Here is a 20,991-nt window from a genome sequence, read left to right as displayed (position 1 = left end):
GTCCCTGTTCCGGGGCCGCTGTCCCTGTCCCGGGGCTGCTGTCCCTGTCCCGGGGCCGCTGTCCCTGTGCTGGGGTCACTGTCCCTGTTCCGGGGCCGCTGTCCCTGTGCTGGAGCCACTGTCCCTGTTCCGGGGCCGCTGTCCCTGTGCTGGGGCCGCTGTCCCTGTGCCAGGGCCGCTGTCCTGTCCCGGGGCCGCTGTCCCTGTGCCAGGGCCGCTGTCCTGTCCCGGGGCCGCTGTCCCTGTGCTGGGGCCGCTGTCCCTGTGCTGGGGCCACTGTCCCTGTCCCAGAGCCACTGTCCTGTCCCGGGGCCGCTGTCCCTGTGCTGGGGCCGCTGTCCCTGTCCCAGAGCCGCTGTCCCTGTCCCGGGGCCGCTGTCCCTGTGCTGGGGCCGCTGTCCCTGTCCCAGAGCCGCTGTCCTGTCCCGGGGCCGCTGTCCCTGTCCCGGGGCCGCTGTCCCTGTGCCGGGGCTCTGCCGGGTGCCATCCCCGGGGCAGCGGTGCCGACCTCGAGCAGTTTGGAGATGGCGTCGGGCTCCACGCGGCTGCGGTTGTCGTAGCAGGGCCAGATGATGCGGCGCTTGCTCTGCGGGGCCGCCGTGTCCTGGCGATCCGGCTCCTCCGCCGGCTCCGGCTGCCCCTGCGCCAGCTCCCAGTCGTACGGGGGCCCCTCGGACAGCGTCTCCTCCGTGTAGTAATCCCACACCTTCAGGTTGGAGATGTTGCTGTATGGCCTCAGCACCTGGGGGAGGGGCAGGGGCGGCTCAGGAAGGGCAGCGGGGCCAGGCTGGACATTCCCAGCCAGACCACGGGGACAGCGTGTCCACATGGAGCGCTGGCAGTGCCCAGCCTGGAGAGAGAAAGGCTCCAGGGAGAGCTCAGAGCCCCTGGCAGGGCCTGAAGGGGCCCCAGGAGAGAGGGACTGGGGACAAGGCCTGGAGGGACAGGACACAGGGAATGGCTCCCACTGCCAGAGGGCAGCGATGGATGGGATCTTGGGAATTGGGAATTCCTGGCTGGGCTGGAATTGCCAGAGCAGCTGGGGCTGCCCCTGGATCCCTGGCAGTGCCCAAGGCCAGGCTGGACACTGGGGCTGGAGCAGCCTGGGACAGTGGGAGGTGTCCCTGCCATGGCAGGGGTGGCACTGCAGGGGCTCTGGGGTCCCTTCCCAGTGGAGAAATCCCAGCTCCAGCTGCTCCTGCAGGGAGGATCCTGGGGTGCTCCCAGGCCCCCTCCAGGTGCCCCAGGTGCCCCCAGCTCTCACCTCCCCGTCCTCAGGTGCGTACAGGTAGTTGAAGAAGATGGGAGCTTTCTTGTTGAGGCGGTCGATGTAATCCCAGATGGATTTGGAGACCTGCTGGCCCTTCCGCTCGCCCTTCTCCTCGTACAGGAGCCCTGGGGGGACAGAGGGGACACCGGGTGTGACGGGGGGCAGGGACAGGTGCCACCCCTGGCCCCGCACGCCGCGCTCACCCAGCTCGATGCGCTCGTAGTCCGAGTCCAGCAGGAATGTCCGGAAGCGGTTGGAAATGTAGTGGTAGCTGAGGAACTTCAGGTAGTACTGGCTGAACTCGAACTCCATGGGGAACTGCAGGTGGATCTGCGGGAGAGCCCCGGGACAGCTCGGATCCACGGACACGGGGCTGGCCTGGGCCCTCCCGCCTGCCCCAGGGCACTCCCAGGGCTCGGGGGTCCTGCTGCGGGCTCGGGGGCCCCGCTGGGCACTCGGGGCTCCCACTGGGTGCTCAGGGGGCTCAGGGGGACACTTGGGGGTTCCAGTAGGCACTGAGGGGTCCCTCTGGATGCTGGGGTTCCCACTGGGCACTCACGGATTTGGGGAAGCTTGGGGGGCACCCAGGGGTCCCCACCGGTCACTCGGGGGTCCCCTGGCCCAGGTCCCAGGGCTCACCTGGTGCACGCAGTCCAGGAACTGGAGGAAGACGGGGGCGAAGCCGCTGCTCTGGCCCGCCAGGGTCTGGGCGCCGCGGTGGCTGAAGCGGTGGCCGAAGGACAGCCACTCCTTCTCCACCAGCAGCCGGAAGCCCTCCAGCGTCCGGTAGTAGGGGTCGGACAGGAGCTGCACCAGGGACACCACCTGCGGGGACAGGGGGCTCGAGGAGCTGCGGGGGGATGGCCACGGGGCCACCCCGGCCGCCGCCGGGCTCTCACCTGGGTGGTGATGTCCCAGCCGTCCTCCAGACTGACCAGCACGGACGAGCCCGTGTCCAGCAGCTCCACCACCAGCACCGAGATCTGCAGGATCTTGTGGATCTGCCAGGGGCAGGGCCAGGAGTGAGGAGGGCACAGGGAGTTCCTGGGCTGGGTGTCGGGGCAGTGTCCCCTTCTCCAGAGTGAGGCCACGCCCGGGGGTCACGGGAGCCACCACCCCGTGCTCAGACACGGCAGCAGGGACAGGGGACCCTCACACCTCCAGAGTGGGACCCCTCCCATGGCTCCACATTGGACCTGTCCCCCTGGGCCGCTGCCAGGCTCATCCTGGCACTGCCCTGTCCCAGCCCCTCTGGAGCACCCCACAGCTCCTGCCCGGCATTCCTGGCCAGCAGCTCCGTCCAGCACCACAGAGCCGAGCTCTGCATTGTCCCACCCTTGTCCCTCACAGCCCCCTACGTGTCCCCAGGGTGTCCCAGTGCTGCTCTGCACAGGGCACTGGAGCCCATCCTCGCTCAGAGCCCCAGGAGAGGCCGCAGGGCAGGGGAGGGCCAGGCCCTGGCTGTGGGGTGACTGACCTGGGACAGCCACTCCGACTCCTCCAGGGAGCGCAGGTAGGCCACGCTGGGGTCGCTGGAGGGGCAGCCGGGCACGCAGGCCTTCATCAGCTTCTTGAAGCTGGCCTTGACCTGGCGCACGTCGAACACCTCGATGGGCACCACCTCCCAGTGCTGCAGCGGGTCCGGCTTCACGCCCTGCGGAGGGACAGCAAGGCCTGGGCTGGCCTGGGCTGGCCTCAGCCACTGCCACCCTTGGGATCAGGGAATTCCTTGGATTGGAAAAGCCCTCCGAGACCGTGGAGTCCAACCATGTTCCCCAGCACTGCCAAGGCCACCACTGACCGTGTCCCCAAGTGCCACATCCACATGGCTTTGAAATCCCTGCAGGGATGGGACTGCAAACCCTCCCCCCTGGGCAGCCCCTGCCAAGGCCTGACCCCCTTTCCATGAGGAAATTCCTGCTGCTGCCCACCCTGCCCCTCCCCTGGCCCAGCCTGAGGCCGTTCCCTCTCCTCCTGTCCCTGTTCCCTGGAGCACAGCCCGACCCCCCCGGCTGTCCCCTCCTGGCAGGGACTTGTGCAGAGCCACAAGGTCCCCCCTGAGCCTCCTTTGCTCCAGGCTCAGCCCCTTCCCAGCTCCCTCGGCCTCTCCTGGGGCTCCAGCCCCGTCCCAGCTCCGTCCCTCCCGCGAGGTGGCAGTGCCGGGTGTCACCTTCAGCTGGGACTTGTCCCCGATGATGTAGAGCGAGGCGCGGTGCTGCCGCAGGAAGGAGGGCTCGGCGGGGGTCCCGTTGTGCTGCGTCCCCAGCAGGTCCTTCCCCGCCAGGCGGGACCCGATCTCCACGTTCAGGGCGTAGCTGCTCATGCGGCCGCTGGCCCGGATGCTGCCCCACTTCCCTGCGGGATCGGGGCGGATCAGGGCGGGGCCGGGGCTCGGGGGCTGCGCTGGCCCCACGTCCCCAGCTGGGGGGGCCCAGCTGTCCCCGCGGCCCGGCCCGGGGGGCACATGCCAGGGAGGTGCTGGGCACCAGGTTTGCTTTGGCTCCTTCTCCCTCTGGGTGCTGCGGGAATTCCTGCCCGCTGGATTCCGATCCCGGCCGCTCCGTGTCTGGTCACTGGCGCTGTCACACCCCACTCCAGCGTCACCAGGACCTGCCACCTGCGCCACAGCCCTGCCACCAGCTGCGCCCCGCCCCGGCCCCGCCGCCCGGCACCGCAGAGGCCGAGGAGCCCAAAGCAAACCTGGCGAGGCTGCCCGGTACTTACCGTGCCCATGGCACACCTGGAGCAGCAGGGGGGCTCGGGGGTTACTGGGGTTACTGGCCATTAGTGGTGAGGGGCAGGGAGTGAGTGAGTGAGTGAGTGAGTGAGTGGGGGGTCAGTGGTCAGTCACACCCGGCCGGCTCGGGCGCGTCCGTACCTCGGGGCGTCTCGCGGCCCTTCGGCGACGCGCACTTGGGGGTGGACAGGGTGATGACCCTGGCTCTGTGACCCAGCCCTGGGGGCACAGGACGAAAGTGACCTCAGCAAGGGACACGGAGCCACGGACAGGGAATGGGATGGAGGCGATGGCGCCGGGCTGAGGCAGAGCCCTCCCTCCCTCCCTGCGCCTGCAGCTCAGGGGAGCACCTGCTCTTCCCAGGGAATTGCCTGTTCTTCCCAGGGGATCACCTGCTCTTCCCAGGGAACCACCTGCTCTTCCCAGGGGATCACCTGCTCTTCCCAGGGGATCATCTGCTCTTCCCAAGGAATTGCCTGCTCTTCCCAGGGAATCATCTGCTCTTCCCAAAGAATCATCTGCTCTTCCCAGGGGATCATCTGCTCTTCCCAGGGAATCACCTGCTCTTCCCAAGGAATCGCCTACTCTTCCCAGGGGATCACCTCCTCTCCCCAGGGGATCACCTGCTCTCCCCAGGGGATCACCTGCTCCCCCCAGAGAAGCATCTACTCTACGAGAGCTGCCCGGGGCTGGGGGTCTCGGCCAGGCCCCCAGGCAGCGGCCCCGCCCCGTCCTCACCTCCGCGGCTCAAAGTCCCAGGCCCTTCGTCCTTCCCTCCCATCACCTGCTTCATGAGCGATCCCAGCTTAGGCTGCTGCCTCTTGTCGGAGAAATCTGCAGCACCAAGAGAACGTCAGCTCCCGAGGCCTCCCGGGGCTCCCGAGGCCCTCCCGGAGCCAGGGCAGGGGCCGGGAGGAAGCGGCAGCAAGCGGAACCCCGGGGATGCGGAGCCAGCGCGGGAAGCACCGTCCAGCTGGAGCCACGGAAAACCAGTGCCCGGGGCAGCCCTGGAGGAGGGGGCTCGGCCCCCAGCCCACGGTGGGGCCACCCTGTGCCAGCCCTGCCAGGTCACCCGTGGCACCCTCAGAGCCAGGCTGAGCGCGCTGGACACGTCCCCTCACACCGGGGAAAGGCCTCGGAGGGGCTGTTGGGAAGTTCTCTGCCTTCAGCATCAGGGAGCCCCCCTGGGCTCCCCAGAGCCCCCAGCCCCTGATGTGTCCACGGTGGTGATGGGTGGGATGATGGGACAGCATGGATGGCACTGGGACAGGATGGATGGCACCAGGACAGGACAGATGGCACTGGGACAGCATGGATGGCACCAGAGTGTGGCAGGGCGGGATGGAGCTCTGCCCTGCAGGAAGGGCCAGCTGGGAAGGGACAGTTGGCACGGGACATTCGGGAAGGGACACCCAGGCAGACTTACCGGGGGTCCCCAGAATGGCCCCGGCACCACGCGTGGGGGACACGCAGTGCTGAGATCCTGGTGGGAAGGGTCTGTCCCCACCGGCCCTCAGAAGGTGCCCAGATCCCAGCACAGGCTTTGGCTCCCAGCACTCCCAGCTCCAGGGACACTGGGCTTCCCAAAACCCCCAGGGCTCCCAGTGCCCCCAGCTCCAGGGACACCAGATGTCCCAAAACCCATCCCCACGCGAAGCCAGGGAGACCCAGCTGGAGCTGGGAGCTCTGGAGAGGCTGCGCTGCCTCCTGGGATGTGGGAGCCCAAAGAGCAGCTCCCTCGGGACGCACAGCAAGAGCCAGGGCTGGCAGGAGCCCACCTGTGCCCCCTCCCCTGTGCCCCCCTCACCTGCACTGCTCATGTGAGCCGAGGTGAAGCCGCTGAGGGTGTTGCGCCCGCCGGCGTCCGAGTAGTGGGGCATGGAATTGATGACGGCCTGCAGGTACTTCTCCTGCTCCAGGCTCGTGGAGTCCGCCTGCGAGGGGCCTGCAGGGGACACCCCGGAGTGTCACCTGGACAGCCCCAGCTTGGCACTGCCCAGAACCAGGAGGCCTCTGAGGGTAACCACCCAGAGCTGGGGAGACCCCTGAGTGCCACCACCTGGAGCTGGGGAGACCCCCAGGTATCACTGCACCAAGCTAGGGAGACACTCGAGTGCCACCTCGCAGAGCTGGAGACCCCTGAGTGTCACCTCCCAGAGCCAGGGGACCCCCAAACATCACTACACAGAGCTGGAGACCCCTGAGTGTCACTGCCTGGATCCTGGAGACCCCCCACGTATCACTGCCTCAAGCCAGGGAGACCCCTGTGTGACCACCCCAGAGCCAGGGGACCCCTGAGTGTCACTGCCTGGAGACAGGGAACCCCTGAGTGTCACTGTCCAGAGGCAGGGGACCCCTGAGTGTCACCACCCAGAGCCAGGGGACACCTGAGTGTCATTGTCCAGAGGCAGGGGACCCCCGAGTGTCACTGCCTGGAGCCAGGGGACCCCTGACTGTCACTGTCCAGAGGCAGGGGACCCCTGAGTGTCATTGTCCAGAGGCAGGGGACCCCCGAGTGTCACTGCCTGGAGCCAGGGGACCCCTGACTGTCACTGTCCAGAGGCAGGGGACCCCTGAGTGTCATTGTCCAGAGGCAGGGGACCCCCGAGTGTCACTGCCTGGAGCCAGGGGACCCCTGACTGTCACTGTCCAGAGGCAGGGGACCCCTGAGTGTCACCACCCCAAGCCAGAGACCCCCGAGTGTCACTGCCTGGAGCCAGAGACCCCCGAGTGTCACCGCCCGCAGGCAGAGACCCTGAGTGTCACCGCCCAGAGCCAGGGGACCCCTGAGTGTCACTGCCCAGAGCCAGGGGACCCCTGAGTGTCACTGCCCGGAGCCAGGGGTGATCCCACGGCCGCGGCTGTGCTCCGGCCGGGGCAGGGTGGGACAGTCACCTGGGGTTGGGGCGTTCTGGGACTTGAAGAGGCCGACGACGCCCTTGCCGTGGAGGCCCCCGGAGCGCAGGAGCACGGCCTTGGTGCGGGAGTTCCTCCAGCACACCACGGGGAAGCGGCTCTGGCGGTAGCAGCGCGAGATCCGCTGGATCGTGTTGTCCTGGATGCTCTGCGGCACGATCAGCAGCCCGGGGTAGCTGCGGACACAGAGCCCGGGGATGGCACGGCTCTCCTGAGCCGGCTTCGTTAGTGCTTTCATTAATCCTCAGCGGTGCCCACTTGGAGCCAGCGCTAATCACCCTCCTCCACACACCTGATTGCTCCTCGGGTCATTAAATCTAACTCCGAGTTGGGTAAAACCAGCCCTGCAAGCTGCACTGAACAAAGCCCGAGGAAGTTAAAGGCTCGACACCTGGGAGCCGGAATTCATGGCCCTCCAAGGACACGATGGAGTGACCAGGACTCATGGTCATCCAAGGAGACATTGGAGTAAATTAAGACAAAGGAAACACTAACAAAGACATTTCAGCCTCAGTGCTGGAAACTCCCCATGTGGCAAAAACATTATAAAAACACCAGAAAATTCAGACTAATCACGAGAAGTGAGAAATCAGTAATCAACAGAGGGCAGAACAGTGATGAATGAAGAGGATTGGGCAACTCAGAGCCAATGAACGTTGGCTAAAAACGCATCAGTAAGTGAGAAAGTCGTGGGGCGCTGCGGGCTGGGATTGGGTTGGCTTGGAGGACAAAGCGATGCTGGCACCGCTGGAAGGTTTTATTGATCCCGGTGGCTCTGGGTGTCCCGGTGACACTGGGATCTGCTGGGATCAGCAGGGATCCGTGGGGATCCACAGGGATCAGCGGGGATCCACAGATATCAGCAGGGATCAGCGGGAATCAGCAGGGATCCGCTGGGATCATCAGGGATCTATGGGGATCAGCAGGGATCCACGGGGATCAGCAGGGATCAGCGAGAATCAGCAGGGATCTGCAGGGATCAGCGGGGATCAACAGAGATAGCAGGGATCCACGGGGATCCGCAGGGATCCACAGGGATCAGTGGGCATTCGCAGGGATCCACAGGGGATCCACAGGAATCAGCAGGGATCTGCTGCGATCCACAGGGATCCGCAAGGATCTGCAGGGATCCGCAGGGATCCACGGGGATCTGCGGGGATCTACAGGGATCTGCAGGGATCTACAGGGATCCAGAGGGATCCACGGGGATCTGCAGTGATCAGCGGGAATCAGTGGGGATCATCAGGGATCTGCAGGGATCCGCGGGGATCCGCGGGGATCAGCAGGGATCAGTAGGGATCAGCAGGGATCAGCAGGGATTCGCAGGGATCAGCGGCAATTCCGGGGATCAGCAGGGATCAGCAGGGATCCACAGGGATCAGCAGGGATCCGCGGGGATCCGCGGCCCGGGCCGGCTCACCTGCGGCAGATGGCGTACATGCGGTTGACGGTGGAGATGCGGAAGGGCTCATTCTTGGAGCGGGTCAGGCTGCTGCTCAGCGTGCCCAGCCCCAGGCGCTGGTAGTCCCGGCAGCAGGCGCGCTCCACCACGTGCGTCATGGTCATCTTCTCCGACGGCCTCATGGTGCTGCCGGGCGTCAGGGTGCTCCTGTCCAGCTCCTCGGACACTGCGGGGACACGGCGGGGCTGGGACACCTCGGCGCACGCACCGCGTCCCAGAGCAGCGGGAGGATGGGCTGGAGCAATGTCCCACCCTGCTGCTGTCACCATCACCACCACCAGACTCCTGGGGGGTTCTCCAGCCAACCCTAGACCTCCCTCCGTGCTGGCCACCACCAGCAGCCAAGGCTGGGGCGGCACCTGGAACTGGGAGATGCTCCCACCGCAGGGACACCCGGACTTCTCCCAGGTGCCACCGCTCCCTGGCCTCCCCGGGGCGTTCCCAACCTGAGATCTCGTCCTCGTTGTCCTCGGGGAAGTGCTGGCTGCCCCGCTGCTCCCAGGCCGGGGGCGTGTACTTCTTGCGGGTCACGTACTGCCGGCCGATCGTCCTCTTGGCGTTCTTCACCAGGTTCTTGGACAGCGTCCTGGGCACACGGGCAAGGGCACAGAGGGACAGCGCTGTCACCCAGGCAGCCAGAGCCACGAGCAGCCCTCAGCCTGGGCGGTCACTGTCACACGGGAGGGGACGGACGTGTCACCTGCCAGCGCCCCGGCCCTGCAGGAGCCCCAGCTCCTGCCATTCCCAAGGGATTTGGGGAGGTGGGATGGGGCCGTGCCCCATGCTCTGGATCAGAGCTGTCACAGGCAGAGCTCCAGCTCATCCCAGAGGAGGCTCCAAATCACAGCAAGGGACAGGGATCCAGCACAGGGACCAGGGGATCTACTGGGATCATGGAATCCACGGCAGGGACCTGGGGATCCACCACAGGTACCAGGGGATCCATGGCAGAGACACTGCCAGCTGAGCCTGGGCTCAGAGGCGCAGCCAGTGCTGCAGGACAACGCTACTCAGTCCTTCAACACTGAAGGACTGTGTCCCCAGGTCACCCAGTGCTGCAGGACAATGTCCCTGAGTCACCCAGCACTGCAGCACTGCATCCCTAAGTCACCCAGCACTGCAGGACCACGTCCCTGAATCACCCAGCCCCGCATCCCTGAGACACCCTGTGCAAAATCAGTGTCCTCGAGACACCCAGTGCAGGAATAATGTGTCCTCAAGTCACCCCGCACTGCAGGACAACGTGCCTGAGTCACCCAGCACTGCAGGGCCATGTCCCCAAGTCACCCAGCACTGCAGCACTGTGTCTCTGAGCCACCCAGGCCCTGGAACCCCTCCTGTGGGACACCTCCTCAGGCAGGGGATACCACTGCAACAAACTCCCACTTCCCAGTGTGACCCTTCCTTCCCAGTGTGACTGTGTGGGGCTGGGGACACTGCAGGACAGGGGACATCTGCAGCTCTTTGGTCTCCACAGCTCCCTGGCAGGAGGGGACAGCCAGGGGGGTCGGGCTGTGCTCCAGGGAACAGGGACAGGAGGAGAGGGAACGGCCTCAGGCTGGGCCAGGGCAGCCTCAGGGTGGGTTTTGGGAAATTCCCTCCTGGAAAGGGCTCTGACACAGGGCTGGAGCGCTCATCCCTGGAGGGATTCCAGAGCTGTGTGGATGTGGCACCTGGGGACAAGGGCAGTGCTGGGAATGGCTGGAGTCATTGTCTCACAGAGCTTTTCCAAGCCTAAGGATTCTCTGATCTCCAGCAATGCAAACCCTGCACCAGGATGGGTCTGAGCAAGGAGGGCTCAGCTCCCCGTGTCCCCTTCCCTGAGTGCCCCCAGCCCGGTGGCTCTGCCGGAGCAGGGACAGGAGGGGGATCCCAGAGGAGGAGGCACATCCAGGTGTGATTCCCTCTCCTGGCACGGGTACCTGAGCGAGGGGTTCTTCTCCTTGGCCTTGGGCTGCATGGCCTGCTTGGGGGACTGGCCCACGGTGAAGGCGAAGGTGCCGCGCACGTGCTGGGGGTAGCGCAGCTTGTGCAGGTGCTTCCGGAAGATCTCGGCGCTGTCCGAGGCCACCTCCTCGTCAAAGGCAATCTTCAGCAGCTGGGGGAGCACGGGTGGGGGTGACAGCGGGGTCAGGCCAGGGGGCAGCCCTTCCCATGGATCAGGGCAGAGCTTGGATCCACCCAGGAGCACCATGGGCATTAGCTGGACTGAGGCTGCCCTGTCTCTCCCTGCATTCCCATTCCCCTTCCTCTGTCCCTTCCCTTTTCCCCTGTCCCATTCCCTTTCCTCTCTGTCCCATTCCCTTTCCTTTATCCCATTCCCCTTCCTTTATCCCATTCCCTTTCCTCTGCCCCATTCCCTTTCCTCAGTCCCATTCCCTTTCCTCTGTCCCATTCCCCTTCCTTTATCCCATTCCCCTTCCTCTGTCCCTTCCCTTTCCTCTGTCCCATTCCCTTTCCCCTGTCCCATTCCCCTTCCTTTATCCCATTCCCCTTTCCCCTGTCCCATTCCCCTTCCTTTATCCCGTTCCCTTTCCTCTGCCCCATTCCCTTTCCCCTGCCCCACTCCCTTTCCTCCTGGAGTCTCCACTCCTGCTCCTGGCTGTCCCTGTGCACGGCAGGTTTGGGAGCTCTCTCCCAGCACGGGCTCCCACCTGGAATGTGCAGGAGCGCAGCTGCAATCCCTCCTGGATGAACTGATCCGCCTGGGCCTGGATGCTGATTTTCTTCTCTTTGGTCAGCGAGGCGATGGGGAAGGACCGGATCACCACCTGCTCCCCCACTGGACACGGGACAGGAAGGGCTCAGCTCCATCCCTGCCCTGGCCCCGGGCAGGGCCACGCCACGCCAGGCCACCCTCCGTGTCTGTCCCACCATGGACACGGGTCCGTGGGACACAGCGGCCAGAAACAACCCCTGATCCCCAGGGATCACCAGCCCTGATCCCCCAGAATCACTGACCAGCCCCCTGATCCCCAGGGATCACTGACCAGCCCCCTGATCTCCAGGGATCACTGACCAGCCCCCTGCTTGCCATGGATCACTGACCCCAGGGATCACTGACCAGCCCCCTGATCTCCAGGGATCACTGACCAGCCCCCTGCTTGCCATGGATCACTGACCCCAGGGATCACTGACCAGCCCCCTGATCTCCAGGGATCACTGACCAGCCCCCTGATTTCCAGGGATCACTGACCAGCCCCCTGATCTCCAGGGATCACTGACCAGCCCCCTGATCTCCAGGGATCACTGACCAGCCCCCTGCTTGCCATGGATCACTGACCAGCTCCCTGATCCCCATGGATCACTGACCCCAGGGATCACTGACCAGCCCCCTGATCCCCATGGATCACTGACCAGCTCCTTGATCCCCATGGATCACTGACCAGCTCCCTGATCCCCATGGATCACTGACCCCAGAGATCACTAACCAGCCCCCTGATCCCCAGGGATCACTGACCAGCCCCTCAACTTCCCGGGATCACTGACCAGTTCCCTAATCTTCAGGATCACTGACCATCCCCCCGATCCCCAGGGATCACTGACCAGCCCCCTGATCTCCAGGGATCACTGACCAGCCCCCTGCTTGCCATGGATCACTGACCCCAGGGATCACTGACCAGCTCCTTGATCCCCATGGATCACTAACCAGCCCCCTGATCCCTATGGACCACTGACCAGCCCCCTGCTCCCCAGGGATCAATGACCCCAGGGATCACTGACCAGCTCCCTGGTCTCCAGGGATCACTGACCAGCTCCTTGATTCCCATGGATCACTGACCAGCCCCCTGATTCCCCATGGATCACTGACCAGCTCCCTCCTCCTTAAGCATCCCCAAACATCCCTCTGATCCCCAGGGAACCCCAGCCCTCTCCCCTGCTCCCCTTTCCCGAGGCCGCAGCCCCTCACCCAGGGGGTCCGTGGGGGTTCCCTTGAAGATGATCCTGTAGGTGGTGAGGAACACGGCTCCCTCTGCGGGGAGCAGGGGGGGCCCCCCGACGCTGCCCCCGGCGCCCTCCTCGCGCCCGTCCGGCATCAGGTACACGCGGAGCCCCTCCATCACACACTCCTCCCCCAGCAGCAGGTTGGGCCGCAGCAGCTTTGGCTGGGGGAACAACGGGGGGCTCAGGCCCGTGGGGAGGGTCTCACAGCCCCCCCCTGGCTCTGCTCCCAGCCCAGCAGGGCATTCCTACCTTCTGGATGGGAGGAAGCCTCTTGCTCTCCCTGTGCACGGCATCCAGGGTCTCGATGTGCATCTGCACGATGTCTGTGGGACAGGGGGTGAGTCCTGCCCCAAATCCCACCCTATCCCTGCCCGAATCCCACCTGTCCTGCCCAAATCCCACCCTGTTCTGCCTGAATCCCTCCTTTCCCTGCCCAAATCTAACCTGTCCTGCCCAAATCCCACCCTGTCCTGCCTGAATCCCTCCTTTCCCTGCCCAAATCTAACCTGTCCTGCCCAAATCCCATCCTGTCCTGCCCGAATCCCACCCTGTCCTGCCTGAATCCCTCCTGTCCCTGCCCAAATCTAACCTGTCCCTGCCCAAATCCCACCTGCCCTGCCAGAATCCCACCATGTCCCTGCTCAAATTCCATCCTATCCTACCCAAATCCTGCCCTCCCTTACCTGAATCCCACTCTATCCAAATCCTACCTGCCCTATCCAAATCCTGCCCTGCCCAAATCTCACCCTATCCCGCTTAAACCCCACCCTGCCTTTCCCAAATCCACTCTGCCCCCCCAGATCCCGCTGTGTCCTCTCCCGCTGTTCCTGCGGGACCCCCGTGGCCACCCCGGTGTCCTCACCCGGGATCATGACGTGCAGCCCCTTGAGGTGCTCGTTGGTGACGCCGCTCTCGGTGCACACCTTGTCCACGAAGCGGTTGATGAACCTTACCACGGAGTTGGCCACGTCCGAGCTCTCGGCGTCCTCGAAGCCGCTCTCGGTGTCGTAGCTCTCGGCCACGCTGCCCGCGATGCTTCCCGAGGGAAATGGGGAAGGGTCAGCCCAGGACAGCCCCGGCCAGGGGCCACTCCCAGCATGGGCCCAGGACAGCTCCCACTCCTGATATGATACCAGGAGAGCTCCCACTCCTCATAGGAGCACAGGAAAGTTCCTACTCCTGATATGATCCCAGGAGAGCTCCCAGTGCTGATACAGACTCAGGAGAGCTCCCACTCCTCATAGGAACACAGGAGAGTTCCCACTCCTGATATGATCCCAGGAGAGCTCCCACTCCTAACAGAGATGCTGGAAAGCTCCCTCCCACTCCTGACAGGAGTCCAAGACTGTTCCCACTCCCAGCATGGACCCAGGAGAGCTCCTACTCCCAGAAACCCCCCTGAGCACCACAATCCACCTCAATCCTGACATAAGCCCGCAATCCCAGCATGGCTGGGATTGGAAAGAACCCTCACAGGCCATCTGGTCCAACCCCCCACAGCGAGCAGGGACATCTTTCCCTGAGAGCAGCCTGGCCCACCGCACGAGCTCTGTCCCAGCTCGGTGTCCCCCATGTCCCCAGCACCTGTTGGTGACGAAGCTGTTGCTGACGCTCTCCACGTCGCCCAGGCCGGAGCTGCGGAGCAGGCGGTTCTTGCTGGTGTCCAGGGGCAGCAGCAGGTAGCTCATCCTGTTGGCGTAGTGGATGGCCTGGCTGAACACCGTGCTCTCCTCCTTCTGGATCAGCTCCTGCTGCTTCTCCCGGCTCATGGTGGGCCACAGCCGCAGCTGCTCCGACGCGATCTCCAGCGCCGACTTGGCCTCCTGCGGCTCCTCCGCGCTCTCCTGGAGCAGGGGGAAGGGATGGGGCTGTCTGTATGGACAGACCCACAGGGATCTCCCACAGCTGGGGTGCAGCCCCTCGTCCTCAGCTCAGCAGGCTGCCCAGAACAGGCAGCTGAACGGGTGCCCAGAGCAGCTGGGGCTGCCCCTGGATCCCTGGAATGTCCAAGGCCAGGCTGGACACTGGGGCTGGACTAGCCTGGGACAGTGGGAGGTGTCCCTGGAGGGCTTTGAGGTTCCCAGCCAACCCATTCTGTAACTCTGTGATGAGCCCCAGCCCTTTGGGAAGAGCTCTCCTGGGCCACCCTCCCACCTGCTCCACGTGGTTCTCCTCGGCGCTGTCCAGGTAGAGGGCCCGGATGTGGTTCTGGACGTCGCAGTAGAACATGGCCTCCCAGAACTGGATGTTGGTCCACACCACGTGCTCCTGCACGCAGCTGTATGCAAACTGGGTGATGCCAGGGCTCAGTTTCTGTGGAAGTAGGTGGAAAAGATCCATCTGCACACAGCCTTTGTGCTGAGTTCTCCACTCAAGTGTCCCTGCTCCTCCAGCCGGTCACTGGGAAAGCCCTGGGCAGGCAGGAGGCATGTCTGCACCAGAGCTCCTCCAGCACTCCCTGAAAATTCTCTTGCTCAGAGCCCACCCAGAAGCACAACCAGCCCAGCCTGACCATGGGATCAAGCTGGCATTCCAGAACAACCCCTTTCCCACAGGTGTTCCAGCCTCCCTGGGAGCCTCGGGCCAGTCTGGGCTGGGTGGAAGGTTCTGGGCAGGAGCCGTAGGCTGACAAGTGCTGAGGGGACACGCCCCTGCAGCCTCTGCCACCTGGGGCGATCCTGAGGGCTCCGGGGTGGGGACACTGCGGTCACTCACCCTGCAGAAGGCGGTGACCAGCGGCAGCAGGGCGGCGGCAATGCCGTGCTCGTCCATGGCCGTGCAGTCCTGGGGAGGGAGCGGGGGTGAGCAGGGGACGTTCCGAGGCCGACCCCTGCCCTGTCCCAGGGGAAGAAGGAGCCCCCCAGCCCCGGCCTACCTGGAGGCAGCAGTTCATCATGCGGATGACGAAGTCGAACTGCTGGTGGTCCAGCACGGCGCGGTTCTGCTGCACGTGCAGGTGCAGCTCCTGGGTCAGGCAGTGCCGGGCGGCCCGGCCCTTCATGGCGCGCAGCACGGCCGGGAACAGCTGTGGGAACGGGGTTTGTGGGGTGGGACGGCGCCGGGACAGTCCTGCTCCCACACGGAGCGGGCCCACACCACTGTCACGGGATGCACTCGGACATGGAGACAAAGCAGGACAGAATTCCAGGTGTGGCCGGCCATGGAGGAGGGGGAGGAGCCCAGGGGCACTGGGAGATGGAACAGTGGAGTTGAGCTGGTGTGGAGTCACCAGCCAAAATCCCAGGAACACCACGAGGGGGACACGTCACGGGGCAGTGGTGGCCACGGCAGTGCTGGGGAATGGTGGGACTTGATGGTCCCAGAGGGATTGCCAATCCAAATGGCTCCATGCTCCTTTTACTGAGGTGGGAGTGGGGCTCTGCTCCCAGGGAACAGGGACAGGAGGACAGGGAACAGATTCAAGCTGGGCCAGGGGAGCCTCAGGGTGGAAATCAGCAGGAATTTCCCCATGGAAAGGGGGGTCAGGCCTCAGCAGGGGCTGCCCAGGGGGGTTTGGAGCCCCCAGCCCTGGAGGGATTTCAAGGCCATGTGGATGTGGCACTTGGGGACATGGGCAGGGATGGCCTTTGCAGTGCTGCGGATGGTTGGACCCGATGGGCTCAGAGGGATTTTCCAACCTCAGTAACTCAGTGATTCCACAACTTTTTGACCCTAAGCCAACCAGCAGGATGTGGGCACAGGACTGGGAATGTCCTCTCCATCCACAGAGGACACCGACCCCCCAACCCCAGCCCCCCTCACCTTTTTGGCCTCCAGCATCTTGTTCTCGAAGACGTAGGAGATGCAGTTCCTGACCACCTCCAGGCGCCGGGCGCTGTTGGCCAGGGCGTTCCCGTTGCGCTCCAGGATGGCAGCTGGGAAGAGATCCCACTCAGGCCAGGCGGGGTGGGACGGGCACCCCGGTGGGGACATGGTGTCCCCCTGCTCCAAGGGGCCACAGGGCCTCCATGGGTGTTGGGAGCCCCTGGGGAGCTCAGAGCCCCAAAGGGGTCAGAGCTGCTGTTTCTCCGTGTTTTACTCCTGTGGTGTGACCCAGAGCAGGGTCCCCCTGTGCCCCACATACCCATGGGGTGTCCCAAAGGCATCAGCAGCCCCCCAGAGCAGGGTCCCCCTGTGCCCCACACACCCATGGGGGTCCCGAGGACACCATGGCCTTCAGCAGCCCCTCAAAGCAGGGTCTCCTATGCCCCTTGTACCCATGGGGGAGTCCCAAGGGCACCATGGCCTCCAGCAGCCCCCCAGAGCAGGGTCCCCCTGTACCCATGGGGGGTCCCGAGGGCACCATGGCCTCCAGCAGCCCCCCACTGTGCCCCACACACCAATGGGGGTCCCGAGGGCACCATGGCCTTCAGGAGCCCCTCAAAGCAGGGTCCCCTGTGCCCCACACACCAATGGGGGTCCCGAGGGCACCATGGCCTCCAGCAGCCCCCCATGCAGGGCCCCCCCGTGCCCCACGTACCGATGGGGGGTCCCGAGGGCACCATGCACTTCTTCTCAGCCTTGACGGCGGGCGGGGCGGTCTGCAGCTTGGCCGTGGCCTGGTCGATGATCCACTGCACGGTGCCCTCGTCCAGGCGAGGGAAGGGCTTCTGGTGCAGGCGCAGGTGACAGCCCTCCGTGGGCTTCTGCACCTTGTGCATGGTCACCGCGGGGTACGGGTTCTCCTGCGCGGGGACGGCTCCAGCTCAGCCCTGGGGCCGCTGCGTGTCCCCTCCCGGACAGGAGCCCTCAGCCCCCTGCTCTGCTCCCAGCTGGAATCTGCAAGCCCCAGGATCCGCTCCCCCAAGCCCCAGGGTCTGTGGCACAGCTGTGGCACGGCCACGAGCCAAGTGCCGGCAGGAGCTCCATCCCAGCCAGTCGAGGCTCCCAGGGGCACTCAGGTGGCACTGGAAACCTCCAGCTGGGCCAGGAAGGCTCAGGGTGGACATCAGCAGGAATTTCCTCCTGGAAAGGGTGGTCAGGCCTTGAAGGGGCTGCCCAGTCCCCCATCCCTGGAGGTGCCCAAGGAATTCCCAGAGGTGGCACTCAGGGCTGGGGACAAGGTGGGCATTGGGCACAGCTTGGACTGGATGGGCTGGGAGGGCTTTTCCAGCCTCAGGGATTCTGGGATTCTGCGACCCTATAAAAGCAGGGGATCCCACTCCCAGGACCTCTGGGCACATGAGGATGTGCCTGACCACACAGGACAGCGCAAGGAGGGACAGGAACCATCACCACGAGCTCATGGAGAGAGGACACAGTGACTAGGACTCCACCCAGGCTCTCCCTGCCCCGTATCCCCCAGCACATTCCCATTCCTGCCCAGGAGCTCCAGGACTCACATTTTTGTAGAGTTTCTCTGCCAGCTCCTTGATGTGCCTCAGGATTTTCTGCTTGTTCCCCTCCTCCGCCTTCATGCGCTTCACCTCGTAGGCCACGAGCTGGGGAGGACAGGACAGGGCTGACAGGAGCAGCTCCAGGGGCGCTCCCAAACCCAGGGCCATGGCAGATCCCGCTCAGCCCCACAGATCCCGCTCAGGCCATGGCAGATCCCACTCAGGCCATGGCAGATCCTGCTCAGACCCCACAGATCTCGCTCAAGCCATGGCAGATCCTACCCAGCTCTGGCAGATCCTGCTCAGACCCCACAGATCCCGCTCAAGCCATGGCAGATCCCACCCAGCTCTGGCAGATCCCACCCAGCCCTGGCAGATCCCACCCAGCCCTGGCAGATCCCGCCCAGCCCTGGCAGATCCTGCTCAGCCCCGCAGATCCTGCTCAGCCCTGGCAGATCCCGCTCAGCCCCACAGATCCCGCTCAGCCCCGCAGATCCCGCCCAGCCCCGCAGATCCCGGGATGTGGGAAGGGGAGCCGCCCCGAGGCCTCACCTCGTCGAAGAGGTCGATGGGGCGGTAGGGAGCCCCGCGCTCGGTGACAAAGCCAGCGAAGGCCATCCCCTCCAGCACCTTGGTGAGGAAATCGTCCTCCGTGAGCCCCCGCTGGCCCAGGAACGCCGCCTGCCAAGGGAACGTCAGCAGAGTGGGTGACACCAAGCCATGGATGGGCAGCTGGGTGGCACTGGGACCGTGCCACCTCCTTCCCTGCGCCACCTGGGTGCAGGGACAGGGTTGGCATGGAAAGCTGAGCCTCTGGCCCGTGGCAGCAGGACAAGGGGCAAGGGAAGGGCTCTGGTGTCACCTTGGCATGCAGAGGCAGGACACAGGGACACAGGGACAGAGCGACAGAGGGACACAGGGACATGGGGACACAAAGCCAGAGGGACTCTGGGACACAGGGACACAGGGATACAGGGACAGAGGGACACAAGGACATGGGGGCACAGGGACATGAGGACACAAAGCCAGAAGGACTCTGGGGCATAGGGGCACAGGGACACAGGGATGCAGGGACATGGGGACACAGGGATACAAGGTCATAGGGACACAGGGACAGCGGGACTCAGGGACACAGGGACAGAGGGGCACAGGAACTCAAGGCCAGAGGGACTCGGGGCCAGAGGACTGCAGGTGGTCCCTCAGCAGTGCCAAGATCTCCCAAATCGCCCAGCTGCAGGCCCGGGCTCCCTCCTCGCTGAGCTCTGCAGGAGCACCCGAGCACACCGGGGCACGGGCAGGGAAGCGCTGCCTGCCCCGGGAGACCTCGGCACGCTCGAGGACAAACACGGGATGCAGGTGGGCTGGCAGGAGCCCTGGGGAGGTCACTGCCTGGAAACCCGGGGCTGTTTCCTGGACTCAGCTGTCCCAGGCCGGCTCAGCCCGGCCCGGACGAGGCCCTCACCTTGTGGAAGCGGATGACGGGCTCGGGGTGGATGCGGATGATGTGCAGGCACCAGCGGTAGCCCTGCAGCAGCTGAGCAAACAGGCGCAGGAACACGGCCCGGATCTCCTTGTCCTGGAACAGGGAAGCACAGCCCGCGCTTGTGGGGCACAGGGTGTGGACAGGGCAGCTCCCGGGGCAGGGATTTCCCCCCAGCACGGGATCAACCCCGGGGTGAGGGCAGGGAATGTGGCTGAGACTCCAGGGAAAAGGGGCACAGGGAGGAGAGGGAGCTCTGGGAATGCTGCAAGGCCAAACATTCCCTGTCTGCTCCAGCCTGGCCGTGAATCCGGAGCCCACGGCACTGCAGGAGCCAGCCAGGGCTCGGAGCAGTGGCCTTGGATGGACAGGGAGCTGGAATGGTGTGAGAGAGCCAGGGTATCTCTGGAGAACAGCCCCTCTCCCAGGGACCCTCTCCTCCTGCCCGGGGTGTCCTGGGAACAGCCCCTCACCCAGGGACCCTCTCCTCCTGCCCGGGGTGTTCCTGGGAACAGTCCCTCACCCAGGGACCCTTTCCTCCTGCCCAGGGTATCCCTGGGAACAGTCCCTCACCCAGGGACCCTTTCCTCCTGCCCAGGGTGTCCTGGGAACAGCCCCTCACTCAGGGACCCTCTCCTCCTGCCCAGGGTGTCCTGGGAACAGCCCCTCTCCCAGGGACCCTCTCCTCCTGCCCAGGGTGTCCTGGGAACAGCCCCTCTCCCAGGGACCCTCTCCTCCTGCCCAGGGTGTCCTGGGAACAGCCCCTCACTCAGGGACCCTCTCCTCCTGCCCAGGGTGTCCTGGGAACAGCCCCTCACTCAGGGACCCTCTCCCTCCCAGCACTCACCTGCATCTTGAGGGAAGAGGCGGAAATGGTGGAAGGGGGGAAGGCGAGGTCGGCCACCTCCAGCTCTGGGTCCAGGACCTGCCCAGGGAGGACACTCAGCTCAGCCCCCCTCCTGGCTGGAGAAGCCAAGGAGATTTCCCCAGAGACCCCACAGCCCCTGTGGAAAAGGTCTGAGGGGCTTGGAGACAAACCACGGGGGATCAGGAATGCTCTGTCAGGCCTGACCCTGCCTTGGGAAGCACAGCTGGCACTGGGATCCCAGGGAAGAGGGAGCCCCTCCTGCTCTGCCAGGAAACCTTCACCCCACATTGCCCCAGGAGGAGCAGGAGCTGCTCCAGCAGTGCCTTGGGAACACAGGAGCAGCCAGGCCACAGCTGCTTCCTGCCCTGGGCCGGGAGCCAGCACCACATTCCCAGAAACCTCTGCCAAAGGAACCCCCCCCCGGCACCACAGGACATCAGAGGGCGTTGGATTGGGAATGGCCACTGTGACAGGGGCAGCAGCACCCCAGGGCAGGAACCAAGGCTCACAGAGGTAACCCCTGCTGCTCCACTCCCAGCTCCCATGGAAATCTGTGTCATTCCCAGGGTGTTGGCCAGAGGCCACTGGATCAGGAATGGTCCCTGTGACGGGATCCCAAGGCATGGGCAGGACCCCAAGGTGTGGGCAGAACCCCAAGGCATGGACAGGATCCCAAGGCATGGACAGGACCCCAAGGTGTGGGCAGAACCCCAAGGTGTGGGCAGGACCCCAAGGCATCGACAGGACCCCAAGGCATCGACAGGACCCCAAGGTGTGGGCAGGACCCCAAGGTGTGGACAGGACCCCAAGGTGTGGACAGGACCCCAAGGTGTGGACAGGACCCCAAGGTGTGGGCAGAACCCCAAGGCGTGGACAGGGCCCCAAGGTGTGGGCAGAACCCCAAGGCGTGGACAGGGCCCCAAGGTGTGGGCAGGACCCCAAGGCGTGGACAGGACCCCAAGGTGTGGGCAGGGCCC

General features: G+C 64.8%; 1 protein-coding gene across 3 annotated transcripts in view; it reads right to left on the bottom strand.

The window, feature by feature from the left end:
* The window catches only part of SBF1 (SET binding factor 1), a 65,012-nt gene that overhangs the window by 2,991 nt on the left and 41,030 nt on the right, over positions 1 to 20,991 (bottom strand). The window contains exons 10-37 of one of the 3 annotated variants that reach the window (XM_053942188.1): positions 19,994 to 20,071; positions 19,129 to 19,242; positions 18,219 to 18,347; positions 17,673 to 17,771; positions 16,811 to 17,015; positions 16,093 to 16,205; positions 15,206 to 15,355; positions 15,046 to 15,114; positions 14,485 to 14,643; positions 13,915 to 14,174; positions 13,193 to 13,365; positions 12,580 to 12,653; positions 12,296 to 12,491; positions 11,040 to 11,167; positions 10,308 to 10,483; positions 8,832 to 8,971; positions 8,344 to 8,551; positions 6,903 to 7,099; positions 5,815 to 5,952; positions 4,746 to 4,841; positions 4,149 to 4,226; positions 3,441 to 3,625; positions 2,748 to 2,924; positions 2,170 to 2,271; positions 1,910 to 2,095; positions 1,474 to 1,600; positions 1,265 to 1,395; positions 509 to 742 (exon numbers count right to left, since the gene is read on the bottom strand). In XM_053942188.1, the coding sequence (XP_053798163.1) occupies positions 509 to 742; positions 1,265 to 1,395; positions 1,474 to 1,600; positions 1,910 to 2,095; positions 2,170 to 2,271; positions 2,748 to 2,924; positions 3,441 to 3,625; positions 4,149 to 4,226; positions 4,746 to 4,841; positions 5,815 to 5,952; positions 6,903 to 7,099; positions 8,344 to 8,551; positions 8,832 to 8,971; positions 10,308 to 10,483; positions 11,040 to 11,167; positions 12,296 to 12,491; positions 12,580 to 12,653; positions 13,193 to 13,365; positions 13,915 to 14,174; positions 14,485 to 14,643; positions 15,046 to 15,114; positions 15,206 to 15,355; positions 16,093 to 16,205; positions 16,811 to 17,015; positions 17,673 to 17,771; positions 18,219 to 18,347; positions 19,129 to 19,242; positions 19,994 to 20,071 (4,122 nt within the window). The remainder of the gene's footprint in view (positions 1 to 508; positions 743 to 1,264; positions 1,396 to 1,473; positions 1,601 to 1,909; positions 2,096 to 2,169; positions 2,272 to 2,747; positions 2,925 to 3,440; positions 3,626 to 4,148; positions 4,227 to 4,745; positions 4,842 to 5,814; positions 5,953 to 6,902; positions 7,100 to 8,343; positions 8,552 to 8,831; positions 8,972 to 10,307; positions 10,484 to 11,039; positions 11,168 to 12,295; positions 12,492 to 12,579; positions 12,654 to 13,192; positions 13,366 to 13,914; positions 14,175 to 14,484; positions 14,644 to 15,045; positions 15,115 to 15,205; positions 15,356 to 16,092; positions 16,206 to 16,810; positions 17,016 to 17,672; positions 17,772 to 18,218; positions 18,348 to 19,128; positions 19,243 to 19,993; positions 20,072 to 20,991) is intronic. The other 2 variants (XM_053942189.1, XM_053942190.1) reach the window with 2 other exon arrangements.

The sequence above is a fragment of the Vidua chalybeata genome, chromosome 5 (genome assembly GCF_026979565.1).
Source record: "Vidua chalybeata isolate OUT-0048 chromosome 5, bVidCha1 merged haplotype, whole genome shotgun sequence".
NCBI classification, from domain to species: domain Eukaryota; kingdom Metazoa; phylum Chordata; class Aves; order Passeriformes; family Viduidae; genus Vidua; species Vidua chalybeata.
The sequence above is the reverse complement of the archived record's forward strand: the minus strand, read 5'-3'. Positions and strand labels throughout refer to the sequence as shown.